This window comes from Mobula birostris, chromosome 6, assembly GCF_030028105.1.
Source record: "Mobula birostris isolate sMobBir1 chromosome 6, sMobBir1.hap1, whole genome shotgun sequence".
NCBI lineage: Eukaryota > Metazoa > Chordata > Chondrichthyes > Myliobatiformes > Myliobatidae > Mobula > Mobula birostris.
Window position 1 is genome coordinate 79,886,008 of NC_092375.1, and position 13,358 is coordinate 79,899,365.

At 38.5% G+C, this 13,358-nt stretch overlaps 1 protein-coding gene across 4 annotated transcripts in view; it reads left to right on the top strand.

Moving 5' to 3' along the window:
- LOC140199134 (uncharacterized) overlaps nucleotides 1-13,358 on the top strand; it is a 67,020-nt gene that overhangs the window by 26,802 nt on the left and 26,860 nt on the right. For 3 of the 4 annotated variants that reach the window (XM_072260712.1, XM_072260708.1, XM_072260710.1), the window contains 3 exons: nucleotides 155-686; nucleotides 5,658-5,861; nucleotides 6,374-6,495. In XM_072260712.1, coding sequence (XP_072116813.1) covers nucleotides 155-686; nucleotides 5,658-5,861; nucleotides 6,374-6,495 — 858 coding nt within the window. Of the gene's footprint in view, nucleotides 1-154; nucleotides 687-5,657; nucleotides 5,862-6,373; nucleotides 6,496-8,395; nucleotides 9,441-13,358 lie in introns of those variants that run through there. The other variant, XM_072260709.1, reaches the window with a different exon arrangement.

Here is a 13,358-nt window from a genome sequence, read left to right on the forward strand (position 1 = left end):
AAACACTTTTTTTTGAAAACATGAATTATAAATGTATTGGAGTAGCAACAACATAGCATCCAATAGACCACAAAAAGTCTTATCCATGCCAGATTAACTGAGTTGTACTTATCTTTTTCTTCCCCATCGTATCGATTCTAATTGCAATTTGCAGAGACTTATGACATCGCATGGAAATTCACACCAGATGTCGCTCACTAAAATGAAAATGCAAAAGCCAGCGGAAAGACAAGTCAGGATCCGGATGCCTCCACCTGACCAAGGGATTTGTTCTTCCCCGCTCAGGATCCGAGTAGAGAAAGAGCCATTGAACATCTCAGTTCAAAGCAGTACTGCCCAGCCATTGACCAATCCAGAGACAACGTACAGCTGCACGCGGGCAACAAGTCCACCTCTGCCCACGATTCACTCAGTTTTGTCTTTACAAGAACCATCAATGCAGGGTTCAGCCACAGCTGTTGGGATTTCTGACCTTGTTCCTGTAAAAACAATTGTTAAGCAAGACACAGGGGTACCAAAGCTTTCAGGTGCCAATGACACAGGTAGGCTGTATCAAGATGGATACAGTTCCAGAGATACAGAAACATTTGTTAATGGCAATACAACTAATGGAACTGAGCAGCAAAGCAACTTGTCTGAACAGTTGTCTTGTGCTCCTTCATCAAGTGCAGCCAATATGAATTTTGGTGAGTTGTTCACATTTACTAAACAGATTTTCACAAAAAGTCAACTAAATATTGGTACATAGTTACACATTAATTGCATGAATATATAGTTCTAAACTCTGTGGTTGAACACTTGAGTTGGATTTCAAAATGTTCATGTAATTTGATTTCTGTTTCAATTTTATGTTAATATTGTAGTTTGTAAAAATTTAGTTTTAGTGGATGAAGCCAGTTTAAATTATTCCCAGGGATGTTAAAATATCTTTGTAGGTGGTTTTAGACACTGTTCCAACAGTATCTTCTATGTGGGAACTTCAGGTTGGGATTTAAATCTTGATTTTATGTACATTGTGTACATTTGCCTCTGTTATAAATTTTTGGCTCAAATTATTGAATGAATATCTGCATGTTATGGAGCCTTGAAATGTGATCAAAGTTAAAGAACAAGATTATAGAAAATATATCCTGAGTACTTGTGGCTTAAGTAACAACTTCAAGGATTTTAATTTCTATTAACATTCAGCTTTACCAAGTATCTTAACTTAAATATTACTGTTTTAAAAAAATAATAATTTCATTTTGATTGTGGAAGTCATACAAAATGCAGGGTTGTTTCCTTTGGAAATATAATTGAGGTGTACAAAATTCAGGGAATTAGACAGGTCCTTCTGATTTGTACGATTGCATTAACTGTTCATAGCAAAAAAATTAAATGAAAGTAAAAAAGGAAATATTCAGTTGCAGGAATATTTCAATAGCCTTGTTGAGTGAGCAGCAAAGGAGAAAATTAAACTAAAGTGGACCTAGAATTTACTACCACTTGGAGTTTGAGCAGTATTGCAAGTCACCCGAATGCTCTTAGTGGAAGTTCCACAATGAGAACGGACTTCCATGAACTATGTTGTCGGAATTTTTTGTGTAATGCTGTGCTGAAACTGTCACTAGTTTCAGCACTGTTCTTATGAAGCATCAGGGACCTGAAGCCTGAAACTGTTTCCCTTTCCACAGATGCTGTCTGCCCTGCTTAGTGTTTGCAGAGTTTTCTGTTTTTATTTCAACAGTCCTATTCTGTAAGTTGCCTCAGTTGTCAGCATGTAGCGCAACATGTGATTTTCACAGCCAGCTTTTAAAGAGCAGGACACAACGAAATGTTGCTGAAAGAATGGACGCTACGGTGAAGGGGGAGGGAAACATTTTCATCAAGTGATCAGAAGGACAGGTAGGGGACACAGGCTGCAGCAGGGGAGCCAGGCACCCTTGGCAGGAAGTCGCAAGGTGGCCTGTATAAGGATGTGATTGTTGTCTCTGAATGCTTGCTTTTTAAGAAGTCTTGTGGTGGCCATAAGAGGTTCCAGAGCTCAGGCAAGAATGCAGCCCGAGTGTCGAGCTGTTTAACAGCAGGGTTGCAAGGAGAAACAAAGTTAGGGGGGAAAAAAGGTTGTTTCACAAAATAAGAACTGCAGTTTTCAGAACAGTGAGGTTGTGAACTCTCACACTAGATGAATTTTACATGCTGTGCTACTGCTGTTAGCACCATTTGAGAGTTAAGATCTTTCAGAAAATGAGACAAGTTTCTTGATATAAATTAAAGCATCTAGAAAGGTGAACCATGTCACTCTTGTCCTGGTATTTTTCAACTATCCAGTGTTCCCTCCCTGGATTGCATGAGTGAATTGCTACTGTAATGCAATAAAGAACGGCAAACAAGATGAGAGAACACCCTATAAATTGTAGGATACAATTGAAGTGTTGATGGGCAGAGGGAGCTTGAAGCTCACTCAAGAAGTTGTATGAGATTTTTGCCTTTGTTGTCTGAAGCAGAGAATTACATTAGAGGTCATGGTAGATTTATTAAAATATTAAATCATAGCTGGAACATTGCACTGGTTACAGGTAGGTGTGTTTACACTGATAGTATGTTAGGAGATTTGTAGGAAACATTTTGAAGACATGAAGGTTATACTATTGAGCAGAGAATGTCTAGGCTAGGAATGTTTTCTTTGCAACAAATTATGATTTAATGGAGGTGTACTTAATTACATATGGAAAGCCTGGTCAGGTTTAACCAGAAGGACATTTTCTTGACAAGAGGTCAATAAGTAGTAATCATAAATTTAAATCTTGCACCAAGGATTTAACAGCAAGGGGTAAGAAATTTTCATCACATTAAAAGTACCTGGAAGAACTGATTTTGAGGTGAGATTAGTCTTTTAAAATTTCAATGGCTAATAGATAGTATATTGTACAAAAATAAAGGGCTTTTCCCAATAATATGCAAGCACACTGGGGGGGGGGGGTGGGGGGAGGAGAAACACTATTAACCAATCGCGCAATTACTATAAGCACTAAATGCAAGCCTGCAACAATGTGCTCAGTATAGACTGTTAGCAGCTCCCAAAGAAAATATGATGCCGATATTGAGACAGTTGTTGAATTCACACCAACTCTACTAAAACAACCCTTGAATCTGATTGGCCTTACTATTAAGACAAGGGTATCTGATCCATTTATTTGCCCTTGTGTCTTAACCCATGATTCCTCCGTACGATACAAATATTTCTGCTTAATGAATCATTATCCTGTGCTCTCCGAGTTTCTCCAAGAGAAATTCCTCTTGCTGGTTTTAAGTGAATCTCAGGATTGTATGTATGTATGTGTGTGTATGTGTTCTAAGCTATGGCCACCAGTTTTAAACTCTGCTGACTGGGATGTGGTGAAGGGAGTGTAGGGAGAGACATTCTCAGCATCTTTTATGTCATATTCCCATTAAATCTTCTCATTATTCCTCATCCAGTCTTTGCTGCATTGCTCTGAAGGGGAATAAACCTTCCTTTGAATCACAGCATAAAACTTTACATGGTTTACCAGATGTGGAAACAAAAGCCCTGTTAAAGATTTCTTTAACATTTAATTGAAAATTTAAAAAAACAATTGCAGAAGGTAGAAATCTGATGTAACAACAGAAAATTCTAGAACTGCTCAACAGATTAGGCAGCATTCATGGAAAGAGAAACAGAATTAAAGGTTCAGGTTGAAGAACCCATTTACTGAACTGAAAGAAAGAAAAGGAAAATATCGTAAGTTGCAGAATGGATGGGACAAAGGGAGTATCTCTGGAGTGAGGCCAGGTTGCCATGGTGATTCCAGTACCATCTGGTTAATAGATTAAAATGATCAGTTTGTGTGTTTGAAGAGAGAAAGAGACAAAGGCACCTACTAATGCTGTGCCCGTTGCTGAATTCAGAACCAGAATAAGGATGTAGAAATACCCTGCCCAGCAGGCAGTATCTGTGGAGGGAGAAAACAGCAAATTAATGTAGAGATAGATAAACTTGCAGCAGAAGTATATGAACCATTCATTGTTTTCTTCCAGACTTCTTACCAGTCTTAGGTTTCTGGACTTTATTTCCTGTATGTTAGCTGTACAATTCCTAAGGCAATGAGTTTGACAATACATGATCTTTGAGTACATAATTGTTGCTAATTATTGATCTTCATTCTCTGATTATGCCGTTGGAATGTCTTAGCAGTCCAAATGAAGAACCAAAATGTTCCTATTGTTACTAGCAGAGCTGTATGGTTTTCATGTTTCCTTGTGTGGTATTCAAGCAGGTCCTCCAAGACGGCCACAACCTTGTGATGGGGTTTGAAGACCTGTGAGCCTCAGTGACCTGGAGAGCTATGTTGGCTGGAATCAGGGCTTTGTGCTTTGGCTCTAGGCAGGGTCAATCTTTGTCAAACAAATTAAAGAGTAGAGGCCAGCTACGTGTTGTCTACCAGTCCTCCAGGTTCAGGGGTTCAGCTCAGGCCTAGCAACTCTGACTGCTCAAAAAAAAAATTGTTATGGAAACAGCAATGAAGGATCCTCCTATATCTGTACAGCAGTGTGGAAAGACATTGGCTGAGAACCTTCATTGCTGCCCTAAACACCAGGGACGTAACGGGCAGGAATTAAGTATTAAAGGAAGGTAGGAGGGAGGGAGGGAACGTCGACTCAGACCATGAGAGGTCTGCGTTGGGCATTTTCATGCCTTACAAGGCGCAGATTGGAAGTCTGTGGGGCGCCACTCCTCGCACATGGGAGGCCTGTGACTAGTGGTGTGCCACAGGGATCAGTGCTGGGTCCATTGTTATTTGTCATCTATATCAATGATCTGGATGATAATGTGGTAAATTGGATCAGTAAGTTTTCTGATGATACAAAGATTGGAGGTATAGTAGACAGTGAGGAAGGTTTTCAGAGCCTGCAGAGGGACTTGGACCAGCTGGAAAAATGGGCTGAAAAATGGCAGGTGGAGTTTAATACTGACAATAGACTAGAGCAATGTGTGATTAAGTGCCTTGCTCAAGGGCACAAACACTCTGCCACAGATGAGGCTCGAACTAGCGACCTTGAGATAACTAGACGAACGCCTTAACCACTTGGCCACATGCCCAACACTAAGGTAATATCCCCTTATTTTTCCATGAACTCCCGAAGTCTACCACTCACCTACACTCAATAGGGGAAAATTTCTGTAGGCAGCTATCCTCTTGACTAGTATGTCTTTGGGATGCGAAGAAACTCACACAGTCAAAGGTCTAACTTGCAAACTCCAGACAGACTAAGCTGGAGGTCAGGAATGAATCTAGGTTGCAACAGCTCCAGTAGTTGAGGCATTGTACTCTACAGGGACTGGTCAGCTCTGAATCGATTTCCAGATTGGTTAGAAATCAATAAAGATAGAGACAGATAGTGGCTGCTCACACTCGGTGCAGTGTAGCAGAGCTAGAGGAACTAAAGACCATACAACCAATATCCAGAGGATAAAATTAAAACAGTTATAAAACTAAAAATAAACTAAGTGTGTTTTTACTGAAGTCAGAATCAATTCTGTCCTTTATAAAGTTCAACAAATAAATTCCATTCTATGGTCTATCCGTATTTACTGATTAAGTGAAGATTTTTTTTAAACATTATGCTTAACCCACCTTTTACTGTTGAAATCAAAGACTATTTAGGTGACCCAAGACGGAATATAAAGGTACCTGCAGCCTTCTTGATAAAGGCGCGTCAAAAGTCCAAGCCAAAGTATGCAGCACGTTACCTCATTCGGATGATGTTCCCAAGAGATGTACTAATGTGCAGTAATATGCAAGGTGACAAAGCTCGAGGAATCAAACCACTGGACTCTAATCGGGTCAATGCTTTACGAGGTAAGTGTTTCTCTGAATGACAGATAATTAATTAAGCTCTTGAGATGCTTTGAGTTTGTATCTTGTACCTTCACGTGTTTTAAATTATAAATACCGTTGTATGTGAGGTGCAGATGTAGTTTGTTTTCGGACTGAATTGGTACTTGTGCTGGATCTAGAATCCATTCCTTTAAAAAAAAGTTTACCCATTTCCTTTTGGCTTTGAACCGTAAGATTGGAGTCTTTCATGTCTTAATGCTGTCTTCCTGATTACCAAGACTTACATGGATCAACTGGAGTGTATAACTGCTTAGAAAAAGTAATTGGAGTATCAATGAAAAATTATGTACTGATGCTCAATCAGTGTAAAGGTCTAAGCTGACAAGTTGAATGTTCCTGATTTGTTGTAAGCAATTTTAAACAACTATTAGATAATTGTACATAAATATATTGCATGCTTTTGAGGCCAGGGTAAGCTTACAACAAATTTTAAATTTGCCTTATTTTAATAGAATCTTTTTACCTTCACCCAGAATTCCTTGGTACACTGTTTCCCACATTTGATTTGAATGAAGAAGGCAAAGACTGGAAGACTTGTGTCACCAGTGTAAATTCCATGATACGCAGCCTACGTTATGAGACGCAAAGAGCAGCGGTAAGTAGAGTCAATAGAGAGTAGAAACATTAAATTTAGAGCAATGCAGGCAATTGTGCATTATTTTGAGCATAATCTGAGGCAATGTAGACAAAGGGCTTCAAAGAAACTGCATCAAAAGTTGAAGGGGAAAAAAAGTTTCAGAATACCTGAAATACTGTTGTCCCTACAGTGGGAGAAAGGATAAAGACACTTTGATGTATCAATATATTCAAACTAGGATTTTCTTGATTCACTTTTTAAATCTGAGGTTACAGTCAAAGTAGCAATTTGAAGGATAGCTATTTTTGATGTACCTTGACTATAGAATTTAAAATCATCCAGTGTTCCTCTTCATGATTTCTATCTAAAACATCAGCAGTACTGTAAAGAGCTGCCATGCAGCCCCATTCACTGGCATTCAAATCCTGACCTCAGGTTCTGCAAATGTGGAGTTTGCACATTCTTCCTATGACAAAGTGGAATTCCTCTGCATACTCCAGTTTCAGCCCATCCGCATCCCAAAGGTAGGCAGGTTGTAGGTTAAATAGCTGCTGTAAATTGTTCCTGGTTTAACCTGAGGAGAGTCGATGAGAATGTGGAGAATATTTTAAAAACGACTGATGTAGGACAAGTGTAAATGGGTGGTTAATGGTTGACATGGCCCCATTGGCCAAAGGGCCTGTTTCTGTTCTGTATGACTCCATGACAGATTGCTAGTAGTTTTTACAAATACATTGTCAGGCAGTACTTTTCAAAGGACATCATCTGTCCAAGACTTTATCAGGTCTGTAGGATTGCTGGAAAAAAGAATAAAGAAGGTATGTGGATAACTTTCCATATTAGAAACAGAATTTGGCAAGTACTTATTAAACCAATGCTCTGATTCTGTGCAGTTTTGAGCTACATTCCCTATGTATTTATGATCTTTATTTTCGTTGGATACTTTAAAAGTATTTTAAGCAGTGACTTATGTTTCATATTTGGGTATTTGATGGAAGAATGTGAATCAATAAATGAGTCATTCTATAATTGGTACATTTCATGTCCATTGATGATAATGATATTTTTTTCTAACTATTTTCTTCAAAAATATCATATTTTACCAATTAAGGGAAAGCATATTATAAAATCAGACGAACATTTTGTGCACACTATGTTTCATTCAGCTCGAAATTGTCATGATGTTCCAAAAATTGACAATTTTTGCAATGTCCATTTTTCAATTGAGTGGGTCTTGTCCTCAAAATAATGATTAAAAACTATTAAAGTTAGCATTATCTATTTGTTATTTATTTTAAAATTCTTAATACTTTAGAAAAATACAATTTTTAAAATTGAGTTTCACATTTAAATTAATATCTCAGTTTATTAATGTCCGTAAAAGTTCTGTCAACTATGTTACTAACAGAACACCCCCCCGCCCCCCCATAACTAAAAAAGGTTTTTCCCAAACCAGCATCACAGGATGTCATTTCGCTCAGTGGTGGCCATTTTTAATACATTCTGGTGCATGTTCTCTCATTTTTAAAAATATTTTATCTGTAATAACGCATTGTCAAGGAGTATATAAATTGACTATCAACTATGTTGGGTACATTGTTATGGTTTACAATTCTTTTATGATTTTAATTCAAATATATGTTGAAATTTAAGGTTAACCTGATAAAGAAAATGACATGTGGTCAGCCATGCAAGGCCTACCATTGAAATTATGGACTAAAATAGGGAAATTGTCAACTATGTTACCCAGTAGGGCTAACTCGTGAGTAACATAGTTGACGTGACCCTACTGGGTAACATTGTTCACTGATGATAATGGATCAGTTGCCATAGATCAGTATATTTTGTCATAGTTTAGGCCTGTATGTGCCAGAGGAGACTGAGGATTAAAGGGATATTTGCTAATGATTTTAAACAGATGTCAGCAGCTGAGAAACAGCGGAGATACAGGGCTCGGCGGGATGCTGATCCTGCAAGAAGGTCAGCATACTTGGAGAAACAGAGAGAGGCATGGCACAGGCTTAGAGCGCAAGGCAAGGTCAAAACAGTGACAGAGATGAGTGAGAGACAAAAAAGAAGCAAGAGGGCCTATTGGAGGAAAGCACAGCAAAGAAGCAGAGAAAGAAAGAACCGGCTTGAGAACCTAGCTACGCCACCAGACACATACCAAGATGTAAGCTGCCCTTGCACCACCAAACAAAGTTTTGAGTGTCAGTGTGACATTAGTTTTGGAGTTCAGCAAAAAACCCCTGCGCTGCCTCAAGCAGACAAAAGCAAGGATGACGAAATCCAGTGGGGTCCTCATTTGACTGACCAGTGGTGTGCTCTGAAATACGATGGTAAAATTTACCCAGGAGTTATTCAGGAAGTCACTGAGACACATGTGCAGGTAAAGTGCATGCACCACAGAGGAGTCAACCGTTTCTTCTGGCCACTAAGAGATGATGTGCTGTGGTACCTGTTTGAGGACATTGTGAGAATGATTCCTCCTCCAAAGCCAGTGACATTGCGTCACTTCGAAATCGATAAAGATATCTGGTCTAGTTTCTAAAAGGTCCAACTGAATGTTACAGTTAATACTGTTGTGTTAAATATTGATTTTACTGTACTATTTTTAGGTTAGACTTCACTTGGACCCCTGCTACCGCAGTTGTTTGAACCCATTACTTTAAAAAAGCATTACTTTAAAAAAACTGTTGTCTTCTATCATTCACCAGTTAGTCAAACCAAAGCTTGTTCCTCTACTACGTTTGTTTTTTTGCCTCATGTCTGTCAAATTTCTAAATGTCAATGTAAAATACAGTATATTGACTGTTCTGTATGGATTATGTTAGCCAACATTTAATTCTGATTAAATGTGTGAATTGAAAGCACTTGTTTGAACCCTTCACCAGTTACTGGTCAATAGGAATGTTTTATTCAAACTGTACAAAAGCTTGTTCCTCTACAATGTGTTTGTTTTAAGTAAATGAAAATGTATTGTGTTCTGTATTCCTTTAATTAATCATCATTGAATTCTGTATCTATGAATTGAAAGTTTCAATTGAATGGCACTTCTGCCTTGAAATAAACACTGTGCTGATGGTTAATAATTATGTCCAGTCAACTATGTGACTTTCATTGTCAACTATGTTACAGCTGATTTTTTTTATCATTTAAACTAACTAAAATGCTGCTTCTGATGTCCTTCAAGGTATACCGTACATCCACACAGGTTGGAGTTTTGCATAACATCTCTTAAAACTATCAAAATGACCTGTAAGGCAGACTTATGATATAAAAAAAATACTCCTGACCTTAATGACAGCGCTGAGCATATCACATTTATATCTGCAAAATATTAAATTCTTAAAAAACTTTTAAAAAATCATCGTACATATGGCAGAATAGACACAAGAACTCCTATAAATGTATGTTACCTAAAGTAAAGCATTTAGTTAAGGTTTGTAATGGCATACAGTTTGTCCATAACATAGTTGACAAACTAACTAGCAAAAATATCCTTTCCCTTAAAATGTCAAAAAAGTTGTTAATGCTTAAGCTTTGCAACTAGTGGATATATTACACTGAAGGAATATTTTAACTTAAACCGCTGATTGTTTTATTGAGAAAACGCATTACTTGTACTTTTTTGTTTATGTGAGATTTACCCCCATTTATAGAATGACTCACAGATTGGTAACTTGATTTGGATTCAACATTGCCTCAAAAAGTAACTGCAATTAAATATGGAGCCTTCGTTATAAATGCTAAGTAATCTTAGTTTTTTTTTCCCCCAGAACTTGTTTTTAAGCAAACCTCTTTAGATTTTGGATTAAGCAGCACACACAAAATGCTGGAGGAACTTAACAGGCCAGGCAGCATCTATAGAAAAGAGTAAACAGGTGACGTTTCAGGCCAAGATGCTTCATCAGGACTGGAGGAAAAAAAGACAAGGAGTCAAATTTAGAAGGTGGGGGGAGAGGAGGGAAAAAACACAAGGTGATAGGTTAAACTGGGAGGGGGTGGGTTGAAGTAAAGGGGTGGGTTGAAGTAAAGAGCTGGGAGATTATGGTGAAAGAGATACAGGGCTGGAGAAAGGAGAATCTAATAGGAGAGAACAGAAGACCATGGAAGAAAGTAAAAGGGGGAGGAGCACCAAAGGGAGGCAATGGGCAGGTAAGGAGATAGAGAGAGAGAGAAAGGGCTGAGGAATGGTGGGGAGGGCATTACCAGAAGTTCGAGAAATCAATGTTCATGCCATCGGGTTGGAGGCTACCCAGACAGAATATAAGGTGTTGCTCCTCCAACCTGAGTGTGGCTTCATCGTGATAATAGAGGAGGCCATGGATGGACATGTGGGAATTGGAAGTGGAATTAAAATGGGTGTATATTTTCTTTTGTTTATATTTTGGATTAAGTCTATTTTGAAATGGTTATTTAGAGACATTTACATTGTGGGTCAAATTGAGCCCAAATCTAGCTGTTTGATTAGCTATCAGAAGCATTTAGAAACAGTTAAAAAAGCCTTTCATATGGCATTGTCAAGATACCATCAGGGTATTTCAGAAGAGGACCTCAGCATCCACAAACTGTGGCTAAGTCAATGTATTGTCCATTCCACTCCCCATCCCAATCGCTCAGTCATGAATTTTCACCAGAATTTGCTCAAATTATAATTAGAAGTCACTTAAGCAAAAATGTGTTACCTGTCCTAAGTAACACAACTGAAGACCAAATTCAAAAGCCATTGGGAATCATTACTGACTCGTCCCAAAATATCAGCAAACAATGCAAATTAAAATTGTTTATCTTCTAAAGAGCGAACTTTACATTGATTTGTTAAATACGTAAGATGAATACTGAACTCTATATCTTATCCTTTTCCATTTGAGTTTGTGCAAGCAGCAGAGAGAGACCAGAAGCTTTTGACTTTTTGTTGGCCAAGCATTCCTGATTGCTAGTTTTATTTTATTAAAATGTAAAAGGAATCACTTTATGAACAAAAATAACCACATTATCACAATGTTAAAGGCCTTAACATACAGTATAGAACAATACAGCCTAGTAAAAACCCAAAGGTTCATGATCTTGTGCTGACCTTTTAACTTACTGCAAGGGTTAATTCCCTTCTACATAGTCCTCCATTTTTCTTTCGTCCCTATGCCTTTCAAAACAGTTTCTTAAATGTCCCTAACTTATCTGCTTCTTACCACCACCTCCCCCAGTGTATTCCATGCACTTACCACTCTCTGTTTTCAACAAACTACCTCTACGGTGATTTAAGGAAATGTAGGAGGGATGTTAAAGTACCCTCTTGCATTAACCTAGATAAAGGTACCCACTGCCCGCCCTTCCTGTGCCTCTTCTCAACTTGTACATCTTTATCAAGTCACCTCTCAACCGCCTTCCCTCCAAAGACAAATAAAAGACCCTAGATTTCTCAACCTTTCCTCATAAGACATGCTCTTTAATCCAGGCAACATCCTGGTATATCTTCTCTGAACCCTCTCTAAACCGTCCGCATCCTTTCTACAATGAGGCAACCAGAACTGAACACCATACTCTTAAGTGTGGTCTAACCAGAGCCACAACATTATTTCACAGCTCTTGAACTCAGTTCCCCGACTAATGAAGGACAACATACCACACTCCTTCTTAGTCAACCTATCAACATGCATGTCAACTTTGAGGAATCTATGGACATGGAGCTTGAAGATTTTTACTACAGAGTTAAGAATGCTGTTATTAACCTTGTTGTCTGCCTTAAAAGTTCAACCTAACAAAGTGAATTACATCACACTTCTCCAGATTGAACTCTTATCTGCCACTTCTCTGCTTCCTGTCAGTGTCCTCTTGTAACCCACGGCAAACTTCTACACTATCCACAACACCACCAACTTTTGTGTCAACTGAAAACTTACAAACCTATCCTTACGCTTCCTTATCTTACTTACAAATATCACAAAGAGCAGGGATCCCAGAGCTGATCGCTGCAGAACACCACAAGCTACCAAACTCCATGCAAAATACTACCACCGTCTGCCTTCTGTGTGCAAGCCAATTCCAAATCCATGCGGTCAAATTTCCTTGGATTCCATGCCTCTTGAATTTCTGAATGAGCCTATCATGGTGAACTCTGTCGAGCATCTTACTGAAATCCATATACACCATATCCACCACTCTAAATTCATCAATTTGATCTGTCATTTCCTTGAAAAAGGAATCAGCCTCATGAGGTACAGATTCTCTAATCAGACCATGTTTCTTCAAATGTCTGTCTCTAGGAATCCTCTCCAATAGTTTTCCCACCAGTGATGTAAGACTGACTGGTCTATAATCACCAGGATTCTCCCAATGATGTTTCTTGATCAAAGGAATAACATTTGCCATCCTACAACTCTGATACTATTCCTGTAGCCAGTGAAGACACAAAGATCAACTATCCCTTCATTCACCTCCTGTATATCCCATCTAGCCCTGGGGATTTATCTATTCTCATATTTTTAAAGGTTCTAACACATCATCTTTCTTAACTTCAAAATGTTTCAATATATTAGCCTGCTCTGCACTGGCCTCACATTCAGCAAGATCCCTCTCATTAGTGAACACTGAAGCAAAGTATTCATTAAGAACCTCTCCTACCTCTATTGACTCCAAGAACACATTTCCTCTTCTATCCTTGATTAGTCCTACCTTCACTCTAGTGATCCTTCCAGTTTTTCATCTACATATAGAACACTTGGAGATTTTCATTAAGGCCTTCTTGTGTCCCCTTCCAGCCCTCCTAACTCCCTTCCTAAGCTTCCCTTGGGTCACCTTGTAACTCTCTAGAGCCCTGACTGATCTTTGCTCCTAAACCTTATAATTGTAAGTATACTTCCTCCCTCCTGATGATTAAG